We start from the raw sequence: 24,773 nt of genomic DNA, 5'->3' as shown, positions 1-24,773 counted from the left end.
ATCTGACGTGCTGCGTTGTGTAAATTGCGCCTATCGTTTGTCTCAATCAATTTCTTTAGCTGTAATGACGTAGCATTGCGCAAATTGAATGAAAAGTGTCAAAGCAAACCAAGTCCAAGAATCAAGCATGGTGTTAAAGTCCAAAGCCGAGTGCACCAAGAATCAAAGCATGGCGCTAAATTGAGCAATCAACTTTGAAACAAAGGAAGCAATAATCGAGTCGTACACTGTAAAGTCTTGAAAGTGAGCCTAGGAAAGCTAAGTGCCCCCTCAGTACTCGTCCTTGACAAGATTTTAAGATAGAAGTCAAAGTTTTGGAAACGACTTGTGGATGTAACTGAGCACCCAACCATTATTTTACAAATCTGGCTGTAGAAAATGCAGAAACCGGCATTCAAATACGACTTATTGAGTTTGACAACACTTTATCCTCCACCTCCACTACGCACTATAAATGACTTTGAAAAAGCGCCACAAGCAATAACTGTTAAGTAAACGAATACGCAAAAGAGCCAAGATTAATCTGAACCTGACTTCTCGGTTCAATTTAGATGGCTGGCTGTTCACAAGCCACAGGAAATTTGTTGATAAATGGAACAAGGCAACCACTGAATTCTCTATTATACCCTTCAATTTTAAGGTACAGAACAGAACTGAGGATATTGGAATAAGGTAAAACTCAAAGAACAACAGTGAAATTGAAATCTGACATCAGAAACTTCTATTGCCTATTGAGAGTTTTACAACGGTTCTACTTGGTGCTCAGGAACTGGTTTATTAGTCCAACTTATGCAAGTGGAACTGTCCTGTAGTTAGTAGGCCTCTCCCTCTGCTCCATTATCTTCGTTCTCACCTGACATCTCTTCTAAAGATTTTCCTTTTGATTCTGGCACCAAGAAAGTGAACATGAAGCCCAAGGCATTGACTGCACCTAACACAAGAAGTGAATTCTTCACCCCAATACCTGCAGGGTACCCTGCATCTGCCTTGGCCTTATCCTTATTCTGAGCCAAATACAAGAACCCAAATGCACCAACTATGGCACCAAGCTTTCCTGATGCAGCTGATATACCATGGCAAGTGGACCTCAACCTTGCTGGGAAAATCTCAGCTGGTACGACAAATGTGGTGGCGTTAGGTCCAAAATTTGCAAAGAAGAAAGTTAATGAGTACATAATAACAAAGCCAATTCGGTTGTCCTTATGTGTCCAGTGGTCGTAAGGGATAGCCAGCGCAAACATGAACACTGTCATGAAAAAGAAGCCCATTAATTGGATGGCAAATCTTCCCATCTTATCAATCAAAGCCACTGTGAACCAGTAGCCTGGAACAGTGCTGCAAAGAGCAATTAGTGTTTGTGCTCTTGCAATTCTGAAAACTTCCTCGAGGGCATTCATGGTCTTTGCAGGAGGAATCCAGCCCACCGCGCTAAAGATATCCTTTTGGAACAAATTTTGGCTGTAGAATGCAATGTCAAGCAAGAACCAAGTGGTTGTTGTTCCTAGCAAGTGAAGTCCATGACGTTTAGCAAACTCCTTGGAGAACAAACCAAATTTGGATTTCTCCTGTTCTAATTGCTCAATCTTTTGTGGCTCTGCCTCAATGTCCATCTGCAGGACCTTTGACATATCAGATGCAGCCTGCTTTGCATTCTTAGCAACAAGGGCAGTGTAACGAGCAGTTTCAGGCATCTTCATCCTCCAGTAGTAGGTAAGAGCGGCTGGGAGTGCTCCAACCATCAAAATAATACGCCAAACATAGTCTGCTTGTGGAACCGTGGAGCCAAGTGCATCAACCTCATAAGGTGGAGCATCAAACCTGGCCTTGAATGCTGAGGATAGAATAATTGCAAAAATACCACCTGCTAAAATTCCAAAACCTTGCATTGCAAACACTGCAGCAATGAACGCTCCGCGAGTCTTCTTGTTGGCATATTCAGACATGATGGTGGCAGAAAGTGGATAATCACCACCAATGCCAAAACCAAGCCAAAAGCGGAAGAAGCAAAGGGTCGCCATGATAGATTTAGGGGAATGGCCAAAAGAGAGACCTGATGCAATAGAGCATATGACCATGAGCATTAAAGTCATACCATATACCTTCTTTCGGCCTAGCTTATCACCAAGCCAACCAAAGAAGAGCTGGCCTGCAAGTGTTCCACAGAACGCTACACCATTAACTGCAGCTGATACATTGGGAGGCAAAGTTCCAGGCTTCTCTGCACCATCAACATGATAGTATATGCGACCAAGCAATTTGGTAACAAGAGATATGCAGAAGAGATCATATGCATCAGTGAAGAAGCCCATCCCAGCGATGATGATTGCTGTGAAATGATACCATTGTGTTTTGGCTAAATCAAGCGCGTTAAGCACCTCTAATTGTCCTCCTGCCATAGCTACCTAGCTCACTTGCAAGCTTTTTTATCTGCTCTCTCTTCCTCTGCAAAGATAGACACGGGCCAAACAAATCAAAGAGCATACCTATAAATAAGAATCAATATCAGTTCCTTCTCCGACTTCAAAGCTCTTTTTTGACATTTCTTAGCCAAGTGGATTATGGTAATGCAAGCAATAATTGGTTACAATTACTGTACCATATTAGCTTCATAGTTTGACGACCAAACTAATTGGGGTCACTAAAACATAGACAAAAATAATATAACAAGAGAGCACCTTTGTTTCGTGCAGAGGCAGCAAAATTGTTTTCTTAACTAATTTAATTAGGACCATGCATGACGATGAAGAAGACAAATATAACATTCATGATTCACGACTATGTTCCGGAAAACTTGTAATCCACTTATTCGATTATGTTAGATGATCGAATGGTTGCTGTTTTTCTCTACAGTTGGTGAACTGTGAACAAGTTTCTTCAAGTCAAGAAAAACGATAATTAGTCCAACGGCTCCTCCTTGTCTAACCAGCTTTTACAAACTCCAAAGGTTAATCACCCTATACATAAACCAAATGCAAATTAATCAAACAGATGGTGATGGATATCTGTTTAATGGGAATTGTGATTTAAGAATACGGCTCTAGAAAGTCAACCAAAACTATAAAAGGGGAGGGGGGGGAAGAAATTAAGCAGTGAAAAGGACAAAGGAGCAGTCCAGAAAGTCCAAACTGCAGAAACAATCCACGTCACCGCCTTAGCCATATCCATACTGATAACCCTCCCCGGCCCCCACCAAAATTAACAAGAGAGACCACACCTCTTTCCCAAGAAGATTAAATGGAAGTAAATGTTTCCTCCTATATATGTTAAAATGCATGGAAAGTTGGTTAAAGTAAGAAAAAAGACGAAGTGAGCATAAAAATTATGGTGAATATTCGTGGAATACTATTCTAAACAGACTGTTAAAACGGTTCCTATGAAGAGGGTACAGATCTTTGAATTAAGAAAATTTCTGGTGAGCAAAAGGAGAGAGTGGCAGACTGACAGTAACTAATTTCTATTTTTAACCCTTCAAAGTCTGACTCTTCACCAAAAGCAGAGAAGCGAAAACATACTCAGTACCTTTTATTTTCATTCTTACGAAGTCTAAAATTGGCAAGATATAGAATTGCTTCACTATTGACGTATATACCATAATTGAAAATGTCATATGGAAACAGAACAATCCATCAGTTTCCAACTAGGATCATAATACCTTGATAGTACACAAAGATAAATATACTGAAAAGCCTTTTCTTTTTTACGGTCAACGTGAAACTTTTATTATAATTAAATTGAAAAGGAAAATCCAAGAACATATAAATACATTTTAAAAGCAACATGATACTATGTGGAGAGTTGCAGACAGATTCACGAATCAAGGACAATATTTGAATACTTTATAGTAATTTGAACTTATCCATAAACAAATCAAAGCGATCATTGATGATTTGATTTTCCTTCGTTAGTCAGGGAATTTATTTCTGTAGCAAGTTGCATCAGAACCAACCAGGACGATCAGTTTCAACTTTCAAGAACAGTCGTCTCTAGTAGCATTCTGTTTGCATGATTTACACAATCCCAGAGCTTTGGAGCTCTGGAGGATGAATAACAGTGAAAAATAAATCAAGACCCTGATAATAAACGAGGGTATCTCAAGTTTGACAAATAGAATCAGAAAAAAAAAAAAGAACGAAATTATATAGATATTCTAAGCCAAAAAAAAAACAAAAAGGGAAAACCCAGATGTATAAAAAGGTGTTCATTGTCGTCATTAACAAAAAAGCAATCCCATTTGCATGCATTAAGAAATTTTATTATACCCATTTTAAGAAAACCTGAAAGAAACAATAATATGGCTAAAAGAATATGAGACAAAAGAACGAAAACAACATCTATAGAATCATGAAGAGAGAGAGAGAGAGAGTAAAGCCTGTAAGCGGAAGTTTCTGAAGCTGACCTGTTTTCTTAAAACGTCGCGTCTGTTTCTCGAAGAAAATAAAGTGAAAGAGAGTGAAATAGAAATAAAAATAAAAATAATATCTTAAAAAGTAGAGAAACAGAAAGATTTGGGATAAAATAGAAGATGGTATACAATGAAGTGAAAGGTCATGCAACGCAAGAGCATTTATAGAAGAGAGGTCTGACCAACAATCCCAATATATTCCGAATGCCCATCGGCATATTCCTCCACTTTTTTCTGATATATGTTTGAACCCCATCCTCTTACGACGCCGCTCCCGTTGTTATTTTGACCTTTTATTTGGTTCATTAACCCACTATTACCCTTGTTTTGTTCGTGTTTTTAGCCCAAAAACGAAAGTAAAAGGAAAAGATGAAACTTAGTCCTAATGAAAATGATTGGCTATTAATTCGATTAGAATTAGATATCGACGCCTGGGTCCAAGTGCTGTCCATGTTTCCTTAAACCTTCGTTTTCCTGAAAGGCAAAGAGTCCCAAGTCAAACTTAAGTGTGAAAGCCGTGGGTTGGGTGATTTGATGCATCAGCTGACGCGGTTTCATTGATAAATTAAAATTTGGTCTTTTCTACACTACTTTAAACATTACTTTCCTTCTAATTAATCAAAAAATCTATTGATTTTAAAATCAATGAAAAGGCTGCATCTTGTAAACTAAAATTGATTGAAGAAATTCAGATTTATTTTACATCAATCAACTTCATATATACCTATTTGATGAAGAGCCTTGGATCAATGATCATGTGCCTACTCAGGTGGTGACTGGTGAGGCTCTATTCCATGATCTGCGTGTAAAAAAACAATAAAAGAAAATTTACGTTTTACATCTCTATTTTTTATTAAAAAGTTATAGTTTAGGAAAAAAAATTATAAATACTAAGATTTAAAATTTAAATTCATTGAATATCATTTTTTTAATAATAATTATATAAAATAATTGAATTAAATTTTAAATTTTGATTAATTATAAAAATATACTTTTTATTAAATAGTTAGGGTGGAATTTTACTACAACACTTTCCTTAAATCGGTTTTTCTGTTTCACCAAATTTTAAGAATTAATAATTTGAACAAATAATATTTAATTTTAGGCAAATGGGTTTATGAGCTGAAGTTTTTTTGCGACTTTGAATAAAAATTGGTTTTATATATACAATTGATGAAGAAAAGTTATTTTCATTTGAAAAATTTGTTAAACTTCACAGATGGGATAAAATCGTTAAATTTTACAAATAAAATTAATGGGATAACACATATTTTTTTAATAGTATGTTAGATGAAATAAAATCCCAATCTTAAAAGCTTATCATAGCATATACAAAATTTTTTTGGCCATTATCATAGCATGAATTTTGTTCTTGCCAAATACTCGATTAATTTTCTTTTGTACTGTTTCTCTTCTCCCGCTTTAATAGCAAAACAACGCACACATATTACTAGGTCCAAAATACATACAAATGCTCATCAAATCACGTTTAGGCCAATTATTTCAATTTTCTACTATAATTTGTCTTCAAATTAAAATTCACTTGTGACAGATTAGCAAATACATATATTGTTATGTTAAAAATGTGATAAACGATAACTTTAACGAGTCAAATTAATCAAACAATATCAAATAAACAATTCAAGTTTTCATTATTAATTATTACACCCCATATAATTTTTTTTCCTTCATACTTGTAATGTAAAGAAAAAGGTTTCGTAATTTGCCTTTACTTTCTTCATAATAGATTTTGGGAACTCCACTTTCTTCAAAACATGTGGGCTCCTCCTCCAACGTGTGGTTGCAGCACTTAGCATTCATGTTAAACACATTTAAATTAGGCTCAAAATGAACTTAATTTTTCTTTTTCTTTTTTTTTGGTTCCCATGTCGATGTCAAGTTGGGAAGCTTACGAAATTAATGTCTTCATTTTGACTGTTCAAAAATGATGGATTATGTAAGGTTAGGGATGCCGATGTTAATTGTTGAACACAAAAGATGGAGTCCATGACGTTGTTCATTGACTGGCCTCCTCAAATCAGTTAGGGACCTTGCCTTGAGGTGAGTGTCCTATTTTAATAATAAAACTTTTTTTCAAGTATTAAAAATTAAAATTTTAATATTTTATTAACGGATGAAATGATATTTTTGTATAATATAACGAAACTCTACAATAATGGTGAACATAAAAAAAATATTTTCGTGTTGATTCTGTTGAACAAAGGAACAGTAAAAGTTGTCTAAATAAAAAAAATATATATCTACATAGGTGATATTATGATTTGTACTGACCTTGAAATATTCTTTTATACACAATTTTTGACTCGTAATTTGGGTTTATTTAAAATCTAGTCTCCAGCCTGCTGTTTCCCAATTGACGTCTTATTTGTTATGATTGGGATGGTGACGACGGAAGAGTTTTTTTTTTTTTTTTTTGAACTTAGTCATTTGTTTTATTTGAGAAAATGGTTATTGAAATGTGATACTAATTTTGTAATTTCCACGCGCCCCATTTGACTGGGTGAAGTCACAAGCCACGGAGCTGCTGCTTTGTAACTTAATATTTGGTTATAATTATTGAAAATAAATTACATTAAAGATTTATTTAAAATTAGTTAAATATTATTTGATGAATAAAAAAATTTATAGAAGAAGAATTTTAAAAGAAAAAAATTTTAATTGGTAAGTTTAATTTGTAAAAAAAAATTTTTAAAAGAAAATAAATTTTTTATAGGTAAGTTAGTATCCTTCTTTATAATTAGATTTGAAAAAAATATGTAAGAGAGTTATAAAATTTTATGGGATAGACATTTTATAAGATTACTGAAGATTTAACGTTCTTATGGATATGTATGTTTGAGTGGATTAAAAGAGATTGAAAAAATTTACATAGATATGATGCATTTAAGTGAACTATAAGAGATTGAGAGGGTCTATATAGATATGATGCATGGTTCACAAGGATATGTATTTGTTTGAGTTGAAAAACTTCGTAAAACTAAAAGAGATTGAAATGATCTATGAGTATTAATTATTGAATGAAGCTGATATAATTTGTATGTTTGTAATTATCAACAATTAATGAATTTTATTTTTCATTCATGAACGTAAATCGATTGAATTGAAATATATTAAATTATTATTTTTTATGTGATTAATTGACTGATTAATTATGCTTCTACTGATTTAATTGAATTGAGACATTTTAACCTAACAATAACTATATATATATATATATATTCACAGCAGAAAAAAATTGTGTTTTATGTAATTAATTAAGGCAGATGCTGTAGAGAAGAGCATATGAATGAAAAACTATGAAATGAAGGCAGAACAGGCGGTGATTTTATGATCAGTACTTCATTAAGATTATCCAAATTCTTAACTGATCTGCCAAAATCTGCACATGTTCTCCTACCCCTCAAACTAATCTACATCATGCATCATTAATTTCCATGCCGCCCAAACTCTTTTTAATTCCTTATACGACAAATTATTGATATATATACATATATATGTATGTATGTATATTAATTTGAAGAATTCGCTAGCTGGCAATAATTTTTTTTAATCAATTTGAAGGCTATAATATATATATATATATATACATGTATGTATATATTAATTTGAAGAATTCGCTAGCTGGCAATAAATTTTTTCAATCAATTTGAAGGCTATAATGGGGTATAACATTTTCCCATCTCATTATATTTGATCTAATCCCATAAAAAAAATTATTTGAACTAAGAGTTCAAATTTAAAATCTCAATCTACAATATGAAAACAGGTGCTGTCATTGAAAATTTGGAAGCATAGTATCAAACTGGCTGTAATTTTAAAATACGATCAACAATATATATAGCCAATCAAAACCAAATGATAAATAAAAAAAAAAAAATTAATCATCATTGTATGAAAACAAGCGGTACAATGTCTTGTTCATGATAATAAACAAATTAATACCATGAATTAGTTCTCAATGTGAGGCAGAAAACTGGTTGTTTAGCGTTGAAATCCCAGCACAATGCCAACCAACGGTCGCCATTAATTAAAATGTCATCATTAGCAATTTTAATTTGTTAATTTAAGCCTAAAAAAATGTAACACCAATAACTTCAAATTTTTAAGTTGTATGGAAAGAATAGTTTTTCGGGAGAGAGGGAGGAGACGATGTTTTAAAATAGAGAAAAGTAGGGAGAAAAATAAATCAATAGGTTGAGCATTAGTGCCATGAAAGGTGGCCTAATTTTAAATTTCAAAGAACCAATAAACTGCAAAAACTTGAGCAACTTTCCCCCACCCCCACTAAATGCTGTTGGCTTTGCGGCCATGTGCATTGAAATTAAAAACTTTGGTCTCATTGGGTTTCAGAGTCATTGTTGAGGGCCATGGTTTAAAGAGAACTTCCTTGATATTTCTTATCGTTCATTTCTTCATCTTGAAATCAATAACCCAACAATGAAAAGTTTTTTTTTTTTTTTTCCTTTCCCCACAAGTTTTATCTTTAAAAAAAATCTGCGTTTGATTTGTTTCTTTGGAATTGACTACTGTTGTTGTATTTCATGCGTTGTCCTAAAGGTTAGTGGGGAACATGATGAAAAAGCAATGCAACTAAGTCATTTAAGGACCATAACTGTAGTACCTCACTATCTGCTTCACCTTTTCTAATTTCCATTTTGGACAGCCAGCCAGAAGGACAAAGAAGCACTTGGAAATGGCCTGGTTGGGTTTCCCAGAAAATTCCATGAGGAAGAAGCACTTGGGAAAATATGAAATGGTACAATGGATTTTGCTCTATTGTTCTTTGTCTGTGCTTCTGTATAGGTTGGCTTATGTTGTCATTTGATAAGACATATTAAAACGCACCGAGTTTTAACAGTGATGATTCTTGTGATTAAGCTTGCTAAATGATTACTAGCAGCTAAAAACCTTGGTAAACCATAAATCAAAACGCAAAATATTAATTTATCAAAAAATAAATAATGCATTCTAAACCGATTAATATTTGTTCAAGTCAATATTGCTTTTTAATTCATTTTTATTTATTTTATATTTAATTTAAAATATTAAATTTGAATTATAAATTTAGTTGAAAGTGCATTATTATTCTCTTTTAGATAAAATAATAAAAAATAATTCTTAACTTTTTAGAGAGATAATTGGATAAAGGAGAGCATTTTAACAATTCAAATTATTCATCCTCTTTACAAATTACAATAGACGTTAGTCATGTTGAATGGAAGGGTTCTTTTCTTTGGAAAAGAACATGTCCAACAATATCGTGATAACCAATTTTGTGTTTTTCCCTTGAATGTGCAGTCCCCATGATTGTATAATGATGTACTGTACCAAATCATTCACCCATGGAAGAAATGAGTGTGTTGTTTCGCTTCCAATAAGGGAACTTTTGGTTTTTGAAGATAAGAATCTATCCTTTTTTCTTGTGTGGATAATGAATCATCAATGAAAGGAAAGACTTGCTCCTCGATAAAGACCTCCATCTGCCTTAGATTTTTTCATTTATATCTTTAAGCATTTTTTGGAGTTGTTCGACCAATTTAGAAACGAAATAAGAAAATAAAAAATGAAGTCGTTCATAATTTTTTATATTAAATGTGATTGATTATCTATTCAAACATATCATTCTAATAAAATTTTAAAATTAAATTAAATTTATTAAAAAATACTTTTAGGATTTGGAAAACAGGTTGGTCTAGGAGTAAGTTACGCATAAAAAATAATTAGCACTCTCACAACACTCGTTTAAAATGATATTAATTAAATACATATTATCCGGTGATTTTGACAAAAATAGCTTTAGTTTTGATATTTGAAAAATAATTTTCTTTACTTTTTTTGTTTTATTGAAATTTTAGTTTTTTTTATTATTATTATTATTATCGTTATTCTTTTTTTTAAAAAATAAATAAATTAAAACCATTTTATTGAAATAATTCTTAAAATATTCTAGTATATTAGTAATATTAGAAGAATTATTTCTCACATAGAGATTTCTTAAGCATTACTTCTTAGAATACCTTCAAATCCTATTTTTAAAGGCTTGGATTTATTTTTTGTAAAAATATGCATACAATGAGAATGATAATTGTAAACATCATTTTATTAATTAATTAATTTTTTTTCTTTCTTTTTTTCTTTTTCTTTTCTTTTCTTTCTTCTAGCAGCTTTTCTATCAGTCGCTAGCAATCGCATTGCCAGCAGCTCTGACAGCCGCCTATAGCTGCCAATGGCTCTGATAGCCACCGACAGCTGTTCTGACAGTTGATGGTCACCCTAATCGTAGGCGATCAAAATCTTAGTATGTTATCAAAATCTCAGATTTTTTGAGATTTTAATCTTCCTTTTGCTCTATAAATATAGCTACAAAAACACTAACGGAAGAAACTGGCAAAAAAAGAAAGAGAGATCTAAAAATAAAAAAGGCACTACCAAGTTAAAAAAAAAAAAGAATCAAAACACCAAAATAAAAAAATACAGTCCCCTGGAATGGGTAACCCAGCGCCAAAAACACAAAAAAAAAAATCAATCAACATTAGTTGCAACAAAAAAAAGTCAAAATAAAAAAAAAAGAGAAAAAGGGTTTTGGCTAAAAGTTCAAGAACATATCTAGGTCATTCGGGTCTCATTTTGATAAAACAGAGCCTAGATTTGAGTTCAGAAAGTCGATGAGAGTATTTTGGTGTTTTTTAAAATTTTTCAAGACCAACGATGGCGGTCGGAGCTCGTCGCAGGCAAGGACCATGGCCGTTGTCATGACGAACGGCCATCGACCCCTAACTTGTCTGAAGAAAATGGGAGAGAGTTTTTTTTTAGGGAAAAGGGAAGAAATGCTATTTTTTTTTTTTTAACTTTTATATAGGACTCTAACACTAAAACGATGTCGTTTCATTTAAACACCAAAACGACGTTGTTTTAAGTTCAGGATCCGCTCGTCAACCCACCAACCTGTCAACCCAACTTGGGGTTCATACAACCGACCCGATGACCTGACTCACCCTTTGACCATTAATCGGTCCAACTGAACTGGTCGAGACTGAACCAAATCGATACTAAACTGTCGAACTGACTGGACCCGTATTGACCGAACCATTGACCTATCTGGTTCAGTTAAAAAATTTTTTTTGAATTTTTGAATTTTTAATATATCATTTTATTAATATTTATGCATATTAAAATATTTATATTTATTAGATTAAATGATGAAATATGTAGTTAAATTTTTTTAATAATTTTTTTAATTTTAAAATAAACTAAAATAATAAAAATAATAAAAATAAACTTTCTAATAATAGTATAAATTAAATAAAAATGTAAGAAAATGAAATTTTTATCCAACGATGAGATTCATAGGTACCCGAGTAGTGATACCTATGAAATCTCTAAGTGAGAAAAATTTTTTTAATACTAATAGTGTATTGGAGTATTTATAAAAAAATTTTAATATAATAAAAAAAAAATTTTCTTGTTATAAAATAAAAAAAGTAAAAATTTACTAATTTATTAAAAAAAAGTGAGAGGAATAATAATAAAAATGAGGAAAAAAGAAATATTATATGATAATGGGATTCTAAAACTATTATGAGTAATGATGCATTTTTTTCAAAATAATTGTTTTACTGTGCATTTTTTTGCCACTTCAAAGATTCAAAAACTTTGCCAAATTTCTTACTTTTCAATGGCCTTTGATTGTGAATTGCTATTATGCGACCTCCCTTACTTGATTATTTGAGATTAATTGTTGTGCTAGATTTTGCTCCCTACCTCCATATTGATTATCAATTGCTATTGTGCTCAATTGTTATTTTTTCATTAGAGTTAATGATTTTAACCGCAAATATTAATAGAAAGTAGACTCAACGATGTGTTTGATGTGTTTTAAGTCACAGCCATAAATTAATCTTTATTTGAACAAATTCAAAAAGATTATATCTTACATTAAACTAAATTAAAATCAAAATCCTTAATTGAGAGAAAACACAAATGTTAAATTTTTAATTGAGCACTTAACCACGCCAATTTGATTGCTGTTGAGAACTGAGCAGACATAGGTGCATAACCGCAATTAATTTGAAATCAATGTCTAACATTGTTGCTGATTGCCTTTGACAAATAAGAGTTTTTTCGTCTTCTTAAATGATCCAATTTCTCTTATAACTACACCCAAAAGGAAAAAGTTTCCGGGTGTGGATAAAACAAGCCAGATTGTAAATGGACCATATAGACTTCCGTATAGTTAGAGTGAAGGCCTGGATTTTCAAGGCAGTCCACTTTGACTTTGGGTCAAACATGAAATTTACATGGGCTGAGAAACCATTGGACTTTTAGCTAAGAGTATATTGACGAAAAAAGAAGAAATATCATGAAAGGTTAATATAGAAAGTGCCAAAATGTCGTCTTCATGAAATTCATGGCAGATTGTTATTGCATTTGGGTTTTATTTTTGTTGGGTAAATAATACTCCTTCATGGATGATGACAGAGATGAATTCTACATGAATGGCTTCTTTAATTTGATTCTTGATGCGACTCCTGGCAGGGACAACGACACTCAGTGCTGCTCTAGTTCAGGTTAATCCCAATTCTCGGTTAGTCCTATGTTGGAAACAAGACTATTTTCATTTTCAATTCCTATGGCTATGTAAAAATGCAGTTGCTACTGGTCAGTGTACTATGTTGGTAACTGTTGTTTATGCATGCATGCTGGATTATTTGGAAGGAAAAATTTGCAGCTATGATGCAGAACAAGAGACCCTGCATGTACAGACATTTCAGATGATAAATATGGAGCAGTGAAAGAGAAGCTTTAGTGTATTGAGCTAGAAAACAAGTAGGAGTTCAATGTGTAAAAACCAAGTTGTCTCCTGGAAAAAGCCTGAGGAGGGTTGGGCAAAAATGAACTGTGATTGGGGCTTTCTGTGATAAAAATAAGAAAGCTCGTATTGAGATTGTAATAAGAAACAAGGATGGAATGTTGACTGAGTTCAAACCTTACAATTATCATTCATTCACAAATGTTATACTATTGAATAAGTCTTTGTAGCAAAATTTCATTCCAATCAAAGTCTATACATATAGTTCCACATAAAAAATTAAAAAAAAACTATACTTAATGTGATTTCAATCAAAATCCACAGTATTGAGAAGGAGAAAAATTCAGATTCACAGGTTTTAGCTATCTCCATTCTCTGTACTATTACAGTAACGAGAGACGACGTGTTCATTTCCAGACTAGCTTCTCAATTTGCATACACAACCTCCACCTCTGATTTCTTTTCGGATATCATAATTTAATTTAGAAAGCCCCCAGCTGGAATATATAAAAATTACTGCTCAATATGCAACTTAGTCAAGCACACAAAGGCACAAGGGAAGAAATGAATCAGTGATGGTAACTGATACAGAGACATTTTTTATTCACAAGCGAAGTGTCTTGCTACGATTAACAGAGATGCAGATATTCCTTCGCTTTTCTTCCATTTTCTTTTCCTTCAAATTCCATAAATTGAAATGTTTCTCAAGCTACACAATTTACTGTCAATACAGTCAATCAGTTTTTCCGTTTGAACCGATCTTGATAAGCATAGTATTTGATTAATTGTTTTTTTTTTATTAGTTCTTTGTAATTGATTATTTATAGAACAACTTATTGCTCACTTTTATAAAAAAATTAACTCATTTATCCAAAAAAAAACCAGCTGAAAAGTGGTTTCAATCATTCAACAACCATATAAATTTAGCCAACAACCGTATTTTATGTTCGTAGAATGTTTGAATTTTAGTTTTAGTGATAAGGTTTAAATTAAATTCAACAAAAAAAAAAAACAATTCATAAACAATAGTTAAATACAAAACGGTCGTGATCAATAAATCTGTTTGGAAACTATGGGTATCGTAATCAAATTAGAATATTGGAGGGTGGGATTTGGAATTATTTACGTGTATTATTATTCATAGTCAAACGAAACTCTTCCATTTTTTGTTTTGCCTCTCAACCGTTTCTGCTTTTCTGACACGTTGAAAGTGCTCTCCATTACGCCATCCCCTTGAGATTTGATGATTGTGCGGATCAACAAAGGGAGAAAATTTTATTGAAAACGAAAGGAATACAACAAAAATTGAAAGCCGAAATCATCGTCATTCATCGAAAAATGTCCATGTTTGAATATATGCATATGGTGGTAGCATTAACACTTGACTTGTCAGCAGTGATCCTCATCTTTGTTTTTTCTCCTTTTTCTGCACTTAACAAGAGGTTGATATTTTAGAAAACGATAAGGTGAGCCTGACTACCTTGACTACCGGCAATCTTGACAGTTCTGAGGTGCCACGTTTGAACTTTGAGTTGTGGGCTGTGTTTTATTAATGAGTATAAATTCTGAAATATGACCAAAGTCCCAAATCCAGAACTAATTAAGGCTTGAATTATGATAGTTAATATATACCACAACATTACTTATAATTCCTTATCCAATAAGAAAATATATAGTAAATAATTCTAACTCCATGTCCAAGTGTGACACTTTTTCATTTCCAATTACAGTCCAAATCAAGATTGGCTAAATAACCCAGGACAATATGGAAAAAAAAGGCAATTACAACTACCTTGGCAATTATTGGATAAGAATTAAGGAGAAAAGAAGAGAAAAAAAAAATGGTGGCAAGACAGGCGTCTATGATACCAGACATAGTTGCAAAATGATAAGCTAATTTTGTTTTTACCGAGAGCTGGTACTTTCTGATGAGCTCAAAAGTTTCTCTAAGTAATGGGATCCTAAATCTTCTAACACCACCACATTATTCTTTGCTTGTGATGACTGCTTCTTTTTGTTTGTCCTGGTGGTCATTTTTCTTTGTAAATAATTCCTCTCTTTTAGTTCTACGGCTGGTGAGGAACCATCCTGGCAGTAGTAATTCATGTTTCGAAGCGATTCCCGGACTCTTTCAATGGGAAAATTGAGCACAGCTCTGGGCCCTTGTGTCGATAAGGCTGCTTGATCATAAGCTAAAGCAGCTGCCTCGGCGCTGTCAAACGTTCCAAGCCAAACCCGAATGCCATGCCTTGTCGAATCCCTTATCTCCGCCGCGTATTTTCCCCACGGTCGCTTCCTTACCCCTCTGTATGATTTTTCCTTCTTGGATTGCTGTTCTTCTTCTTGTTTGTTGGCACTGGAAGTGGAAACTACTACATGTGTTTCTTCATCAATTAACCCACAACTGGAAGAGCCTGATGATTCTCTTGACCTATGATGAGAAAGTGAAGTATCTTGAGGAGACAACTGATCTTGGGAGTCTATTATGTCAAATGAGAGGAAATCTTGGTCGAGGAAAGGCTCATGATTAATATTGGATGAGAAAGACTCAAGCAAACCTTGTGGAAATTCTAGCAAGGAGTCTGAATTTTGGCTTTGAAAGAAGGAAGAATCCATGTTTTCGATGGATAATAAGCTGAAGTTTTTTATGCGATCGCTTTATAATTAAGTTGCTTTAGTTTTTAGCTGAATATGTATTGATTTGACAAATTTTTATCGGATAAATTTTTATTTTTTTATTGTATTTAAATAAAATTTTATTTTAAACAAAATATTAATATATATTAAAGATTTATTTAATACAAATTAAAAATTTATTTCTATATAAATTAAAAGTTAAAATCTTATTTAGATATAAATTAAATTTTAAGAGTTTATTTGAGTGTAAAATGAAAGTTAAAAGTTTATTAGATGTAATAAAAATATAAATATTTATTTAAATAAAATGGTAAATTGTAGAGTTTTTTTTTATTAATTTAGCATTATTATAATCCAAGTTGCTTGTGCATGTGCACCATCTTATTAATATTATTTTACCAAGTTGTAATTATAATAAATAAATTAATCAATAAATGAACATATAATTCAACAAATTTAATATAAAATTAGATCACACTGATTTTTTATGAAACTTAAAACTAAGAACTTAAAATTTCAATATTTTCTTTTTGTCACTAAATCAAGACCACACTCATTCTCTTCATTAACTAAGCCAAGCCAACATACCAATAAGGCATTGGCTTAATGATAACGAGAAAGCTTTGGAACCCATAGGTATTAGATTTAAGTTCTATTATACGTGGGTTTAATTCAATTTTATATTAATTTATTTAGTATGTTTTAGTTTATTTAGTTATTATTTTACGATTTGATATATATTAATGTAATGCTTAATTATTATTAGAATTTGTAATTGTAAATTTGAAAAAAAAAAAAAAAGCCTAAGCCAAGCCAATCAACAATTTAAGAAAAAAAATAATATGAGATTTTACAATAATTTGTGTTAGAGAAAAAAACCAAGATGCTTCGCGCTTTGAGATAAACATTCGTTCAATATTATAGATAGTATATAAGGAGTTGGGAAATTCAAATTTAAAACTTTTTTTTAAAAAATGTGGGTGTAATTGATAAAGTTAGAAGGTTGTCACATGAATAATTAATAAATTAATATAATAAATAAAAATTTTGTATTAATATTCTAACTTCATTTATGAAGTTTAAAATTTTGATCAATGATATATAAAATAATAATTCATATATTAATGTTCCGTAACTTATAAAAATTATATGCGGCTAGTATAATGGTTAGAAACTATTATATATATGCTACGGAAATAGAGTGCATAACATAAAAGTAAATAGTTTGATAAAGTAAGAATAAGGAAATTCTTAGGAAATAAAAATATATCTTTGGTTGTTGCGCATTTAATGTTGAAATTTTAAGAAAAAGATTTCCAAATATTCATAATGCTCTTCTATTTTATTTTGAAATTGATTTTGATAAAATTAAAAATATTAATAAAAAATAAATTAATTAAATAATATAATGATAAAATTAAAATTCATTACAAAAATATATTTTTAGACACAAATATAAAGTGACTATGAGATTTTTTTTTTATAATAAAACAATTAACTGGCTGAAGATACAATTATTCACTAAATTCCAACTCCTCCAATCATAAAATAGAGAGTAATAGAAGTAATTGTACCACGAATGCTATCCAATTACACAGCATGACGTAGTTAGCTCGAAAGAAACTGAATTCTAGGGAAAATCCAATAGAGTCCTTGATCATTAGACGATCGTTAATAGAGGGGTAATCTTGGGTGTTGCTTCTGATGCAGTAGTTTTGCTCATACAAATTGTTCTTTGAAATTCGTACAGTACTTGTCTGTTACTAAATGGGAAAGAAAAATAAAGGGCAAAAGATTCTTCCTTTCCTTGTATGATATATGGTAGTTGGTTCTTTATTCGTTGGATATTATATATTATCTGGCAGCAGCACTGCAAAATTGTTTACTGATTTATGCACAATCAATATAGAAAATTAAACAAAAAACAAAAGCCAGGATAAGGTGAAAATGGAAACGACAAGTTGTTTAATTTATTAATCCACACAAAGAGATACAACACTTTTCGATACAGTAACGGGTCTTTGATTTTTAATTTTGAAGAATCGAAGTAATATTTTATGATAATAATTTTTTAATATATAAAATTTGTTAATAATAAAAAAGAAAAAAAATTTATATGTAACATTTAATAATTAAATTTATAATTATAAGTATGTAAATATATTAAACAATTGGTGTTATGATTTCTCTTTATATTATAAATTACTAGCAACATCTTTATAAATATAAAATTATGTTAATAATTTTGGCATATAACAATTTAATAAAAAAAGTATGTAAAATATAATAAGATAAAAATTTTGATTAAAAAATCACATTTGAATATTTGTTAAATTAATTTTATTTATTATAATTCTTATATATATATATATATGTGCACGCGTTAAACTTAAATATACATATTTATGAAAATATAATTGTGACAAAGTTATTGATTTAAAATGTAAAATTATTTATTAATAAGTAAATAAGTTTAAAAATTGTAATGTTTAAATATAAATAATTTTTATTGTTATATATTAATAAATATATAAAATAATATATATATACACACTAAATTTAAATTTGAGGGGGCTAGCTAAGATTTTTGTAAAGTAATTTTAAAATTATTAAGAATATACGTATAAAAGATTTTTAAAAATTTTTTGGAGCCATGGCCCTAAGCTCTAGTCAGGCACTGCTTTTGGTCCGACGATTCTCTCTCCACGCGAAATAAGCTCTATTGGGTGATAAAGCTCGTAAAAATTCGACTTGAATTACGATTAAAGTTTTAAAAATTGTTGGGAACGCTGCTAGTTATTCTATTTAAGGATAGTAATAGGTCGGATTAAGATAAATTTTTATTCCTCTTAAATTTAATTTAATTTTATATTAATAATATTTAAATTTGATTTAATATGATTTTTTTGTTATTTTTTATTAAAATTTGATTTGATATTATATAAAATTATATTTGATTTGATTTAAAATTAATAAAATATTATTTTTAAAATATAATATATTATTTTTAATATTAATATAAAATTATATAAATAATTACAAATATTTTTTTATAAATATATCAAGATAAAATTACTTAAAATTCAACCTTAAATTTTTTTATTACTCAATCTAAAATTCAATTAAAAAAATTTTATCTTAAATAATCAAATCATATCAAAATTTATGGATTAGGAATGAGTTTATCATCTCTACTTCTACTCAGAATATATGTGTACACTTGAAGTTATATTTATGAATCGTGATTTTGTAAATAAAATTGTAAAATCTTTTTCATCAAAAAGATACTAACTAGCTTATAATATTAGGCTGCTAATCTACTAATTTTTATTTGGGAAGATCAGGAGCTTTTCTACGTACTATTTGATACTTATATAATTCATTTTAAATCATGAGTTCCGGTTTTTTTCTTTTCTTTCTTTTTTTTTTATCCTCGTTTGATCGAACACTATTCAGGAAACATGCGCGTTAACTTGGACCTTGAACGGTATAGAAGGGAAAAAAAAGAAAAAGAAAAAATTCTTTATCTGATTAGACTTGAGTTTTGACAGCCGTTCGGTCAATCCAAGATTCGTCCACTACAAGTAAGGTTTGTGAGTTGGCCTCAATTACTTGTCCTATATCATCTATACAAAACAGACATTTTTAGCGTTATTGGTTTCATCGAAAGACAAAACAAGCTTAGAATTACAGCTAACAATATCTTGTAGACTCCTAGGTTAGGCAGGTTAGGCTGGATTCAATGACCCCTTTTTTGTCTCTATCTCTTCACATTTCAAAACGTACGTGAGAAATTCTTGTTTGGCGCTAGTGTGGCTGTTAGAAAATTTTTTGAATTAAAATAAAGTGCATTTAAGAAGTGAAGTTAAAAATTTTAAGTATTTAGTGTTGATTTAAAAAAATAGTTTACGTAATTGATATGTTCAAAAAATATACATAAAATATTAAAATATTAAAATATTAAAAATATAAGATAATATAATAAATTTTTTAAAATTATTTATTATTATAAAAGTACATGTTGAGTAGTTTTTTTATTTGGATTGTAAAATTAAAATTTTAAATTAAAAAATAATTTATATTATTTAGCATTGAAATTGAATTTATTTTTTGATTAAAAAATATTGAGATTTAGTAAAAATTGCTTTTGAATATAAAAATTACTTTCAAGAGTAACGCCAACGTATGTCTAAAACAAATTATAAAAAAAAAAAAAGTTATAAAAAGTAAAATATGTATCCATAATTGCAAAATTTTAACATTGTACATTATGGGAAAGAACATTTTTAAGCTCGTGAAGATTTTATCAGTTAACTCCTAAATTTGACTCCACAACATATCTCGCTTGAATTTAGTTTGCATGCCAAGGTAAATTTGGATTAAAAAAGTTTTAAATCTATTTTTTAAATTAAAAATATTATAATTATATAAAAAGTTATTAAATTAATTAATTAATTAATCAATACTTTAACACAACTGATTATATTTAATAAAAATTAAATCAAACTCACATGATAAAATTTAAATTTGAGATTTCAAAATTTTAAAATTTTTTTATCATTAAATCAAAATCTATTTGAAGGGTAAAAACACTAATTTGCTCACAATTTATTTTAATGAGGAAGAGAAACACATGCCTCATATTATAATGACGACAGCTAATATGTCGTGGTCGTTTTCTTTCTAAACTGAACATCTGAATTCTCTTAAATGAATTTTGTCTTTATCTGATCAGAAAATAAAACAAAATAGTACATACTAATGGGGGATGAGGGTTTCGGGGATAGAAAAGAAAGAAAAAAAAGATGCTTAGATTCTTCCTTTACATTTAATAATAATTTTCTTTATCATAGTCTCAATATTTTTTGGTTTCTTAGAAACAAATAAATTGAAAGTGGAAGATTAAAGCAACCATTATTTTATATAATGTTGCGGCATCTGTATCAAATTGTTTGTCGATATCTTTCATTATATAGAAATAAATTCCATTGACAAGTAGTTCTGTTGTGTTGTGTCTATCTAAAACAGTAGACATCAATGGAAATAATGCCTATTGTGCTTTTCTTTCTTTTCCTTTTTCATCCTTTGTTTTGAAAATTGCTTTTCCATATTTTGAACGAACACTTTCCTTTTAAATCTGTGAAAGGATTTCTCTTTAGAAGAAAGATAATAAATGTTAAAATTTAAACTTTAAATTTATTTAAATATTTTTTTTAAATAATTATATAAATTGATTGAATTAAATTTTAAATTCATCTTTTTTTAATTTTAATATATACCTAGTTAATGGGTTGTATAAACTAGACGATAAGTGGAATAATGTCACACTGACACTGGATTTCACAATTTAAAATATAATTAGCATATTTTAACCGTTATTTACTTAAATATAGTAAAATCCGAATGTCAAAGTTAGATTTCAACGAAATCCAGTAGCTTATTCAAGCTTTCTAATCCACATAATATGACTCAATGGTCTTTTTGTTGTTTTATCTGAATCCCCAACTAGAATTCTTTTGGGTTTTCGTAAACAATATAAAGTCGGCCATAAATGGGAAAGCACTTAAAATCTTGCCCCCATTTACATATAGTTTAGAATGCAATAATTGAGGCAAGACAACATAAAAGGTGAAATTTTTTACTTTCCTATCATTTTCAAGTTTCAACTATACAAGAAACCAAGATCGGATAAGATGAAGTATGGAACAAGATTTAACAGACCTCAAATCAACACCCCAAGAAAAGTCGGACAGTTACAAGATTCAATGAGATCAAGAAAAAAAACAAAAATGAAATGGAATAAAAAAATTCGGAGGTAAAAACTAATTAAAACCCCAGCGCTAATGGCAAGAGTTTTTACCGGGGAGCGGCAGTTTCACATGAACTTAGCAGTTGTTCCAAGAAATCAGCTCCTAAATCCTCCAATACCACCAAGTTTTGTTGTTGCCTTGCCGTCTCGTTTTGTTTGCTTTTCTTGTTCTTTGATCTTTTCCTTAAGGAGTGTCTCTTCTTCAGAGCCACAACAGGGGAGCAACCCTCTTCGCATCGATACTTGATGTCCTGAAGCGATTCCCTGACAACTTCTATTGGGAAATTGAGAGTAGCCAATGACCCTCTCATTGAAAATGCTGCTTGATCATAAGCTAGAGCAGCGGCTTCAGCGCTGTCAAAGGTTCCTAGCCAGACCCTGACACCATTTCTCGTTGAATCCCTAATCTCAGCTGCATATTTTCCCCATGGCCTCTTCCTGACCCCTCTGTAATTTTTTTCTTTCTTGGGTTCTTCATGTTTAGCGTCCGAGGTAACCTCTTCCTCCTTTACACCATCGGTGGAGTTAGACTCTGAGGATTCTTTAGGCCCTTCAGCCAACAAATCCATCCAAAGCGTTTCTTCAGAATCATTGAAGTTGAAAGGAAGAAGCTCATCCCAGCAACTAGAAAAAGGCTCTGGCGACCCAAACGATGATGCAGGGGAGAAATCTGGAGTAATTGAGCACTGAAAGAAAGAAGACTCCTCCATATCTGGGTGAAATTCTTGCAAGATTATTCGCCTAGCTGTACGCTTTAGATTTTGCCCAAGTTGTTCTCTTTGTTCTCTCAGTGACAACTAACAAACTAGGCTTTGGTCTAACATTTGAAGTACCAAACCCTCTCTATATACCAGAATTAAAGAGCAGATTTGAACAAAAAATTATTAAAAAAAACACAGATTAAAATAATGAAAAAAGATTTAAAAATAAAAATCCAAAGAGGAATTACGCACGTGAGTCAAATGACGTACGGCGGCGGGATTGGACCAAAAATTGCATAAGATATGACGTATATTTCCTTGTCAGCATACTTCGGCCTTCTGCTTTTCGTTTGTTGTCAAAACTTGGAATTCAAATTCTTTCGACTTTTCTCTCCATACTAAAAAAATAAATGAAAATTTACATCAAATGATCGGTGTCGTTTAACTGACTGTAATTTGTTAATGAAAGTCCTTTCTTTTTTATCCAAGACCCAAGTCTTGAGAAATGAGAGTCCTATTTCCAAATTGATTCAAGAGCAACACGAATTTTTGATCAAATTACTCTATTTTAGAGGAAATATCAAGAAAGGGGTTTTAAACAAAACAAATTTTGAATTGCATTCTCATACCATTGTTTCCGGTCAGACAATTTTCCGACCAGAAAATTCTACCAAATATATAGTATTATAATTTCTTTTAAAGATTTTTTTATCTTTTTAAATTATAATTAAAATTCGAATTCAACACCCATTAGCTTATCTACTTGATTTGAGATGAACTTTAGACAAGGATTTTAAGCTTGTATCAGTCTGAACTATTGTTTGATAAAAAAAATGTATTTTTAAAATATATAAATATTGATAATTTTTTTAAGACTTTAATATTTATGAATGGTAAATTAAAATTATTTTGCTCGAGTTGAGTAAAATTTTTTTAAAAAAAATTAATCAAATTTAATCTGAGTCGTAAATACTTCTAACTGAAATAGATATCAACAAGAATTGATTGTTGAGTTTTGATTTGACATTTTTTCCATGTAAACCGCCCTTTTTTCACATTTATTTAATTAAAGTTTCATCGTTTCCCAAAACAAAAAAGGTAAAATAAACAACACATACAAAGGCGGTTTTATGGCATATCAATGGATAAAACTTGTCATTGCCTCTCACATCAAGCTGTAAATCAACGATTTTTATGGCTAATTTTTTGCCACATCCAACTGAAAAGCATTTATCATATCCAGCCAAAATTCAATCCGCTTTCTTTTTCACAAGCACAATAAAGATTAAGTTTTGCTTGGTAAAAAATATTAGGAAAAAGTTTTTCGTCTTTATCTTTTTTTTTTCCATTTTCTTATCAAGCAAAGCAAATGTAGCTAATTTGTAAATTGCCAATTTCTGAAGTATAGAAATTTCAAGAAATGTCTTCTGGTTCTTGGCATAATGCCAAGAAATTTTTAAAAAAATATTAAAATTTATATTCGAATTAAAATTTTTTTTCTTTTTATATAATGAGATGTTGCCCTCTTTTAAGCAGAAAAAATGAAATTTCAAGAAATGATCTTACATAAACCATATTCTGATATTTGCAGTCAAATTTTAGTGGTGAGAATGACAAAGTGTATCCATCTAAAAATTAGTTAATAAGAACTGTATAATTCAACCATTCCAAATTACAATCATTTATTTATTTATTTATTTATTATATTTGAAATTAACGGTAATTGAATTTAAAAGTTTAACATTATATCAACTAATCATATAATTGTTGATATCAATTTACTTGTTTTGCATAATATCATGATTTCAGTGGCACTTGTTGCAAAAAAATCTATTGTATAATTTGGGAGATTTTACTTAGAATCTTCTTTATTATAATTCTGCAAGTAAACAATTATAATAAAAAATTTATTACTTAAAAATATGAATTTTATATAATTTTTTTAAAAAAATATTATATAATATTAATTTATAATTAATTAATTACATTATAATAATTATAGTTTATATATTATATTCAATCTAGTCGATAATGACGAGAATACATGTGAAATGAAAGGGGACCCTGATCAGGGTGTTTAAATCCATTGGGCAAAGCTTAGGCAATGCTCCACCACATTTCTGTCAACAACACAAACATCAAGATCGATCAAAACAACAATATTGAAAACGATGTGCCCATGAGCATCTGCATACGTTATGAATTTCAGTCATAGTTTTCTTCATCTAAGAAATTAATTAATGTGAAAAAAAGTCAGGGATCAAGGTCTATCAGCATGCAAGAAATTACTAGAGCGAAAGCGACAGGGGGCGTGCTCTCCATCGCTGTTTAATCCAAATTGGGTCTATATTCAGGCCCCCTCTATCTTGAAAGCTTGCTTTACCATTCAAGGTC

At 30.4% G+C, this 24,773-nt stretch overlaps 1 protein-coding gene and 2 pseudogenes across 3 annotated transcripts; all 3 read right to left on the bottom strand.

Annotated features, from left to right (window-relative positions):
• Positions 1 to 592: 592 nt before the first annotated feature.
• LOC111305286 (inorganic phosphate transporter 1-4) lies at positions 593 to 4,617 on the bottom strand. The gene is given in 4 exon segments (XM_089750644.1): positions 593 to 824; positions 826 to 2,442; positions 2,676 to 2,954; positions 4,397 to 4,617. Coding segments are annotated over 2 exon segments (1,608 nt in total). The 5' UTR covers positions 2,397 to 2,442; positions 2,676 to 2,954; positions 4,397 to 4,617; the 3' UTR covers positions 593 to 787.
• Positions 4,618 to 14,926: 10,309 nt separating this feature from the next.
• Positions 14,927 to 15,963, bottom strand: LOC111306123 (ethylene-response factor C3 pseudogene; annotated as a pseudogene). The gene has a single exon (XR_016331578.1). The product of XR_016331578.1 is annotated as an ethylene-response factor C3 pseudogene (transcript).
• A 5,528-nt stretch (positions 15,964 to 21,491) lies between these two features.
• On the bottom strand, positions 21,492 to 22,556 carry LOC111305285 (ethylene-response factor C3 pseudogene; annotated as a pseudogene). Its single transcript, XR_016331663.1, has one exon. The product of XR_016331663.1 is annotated as an ethylene-response factor C3 pseudogene (transcript).
• Positions 22,557 to 24,773: the final 2,217 nt, after the last annotated feature.

Source organism: Durio zibethinus, chromosome 21 (assembly GCF_047325235.1).
Source record: "Durio zibethinus cultivar Kanyao isolate XHJ-2024 chromosome 21, ASM4732523v1, whole genome shotgun sequence".
Lineage (NCBI taxonomy): Eukaryota > Viridiplantae > Streptophyta > Magnoliopsida > Malvales > Malvaceae > Durio > Durio zibethinus.
The sequence above is the reverse complement of the archived record's forward strand: the minus strand, read 5'-3'. Positions and strand labels throughout refer to the sequence as shown.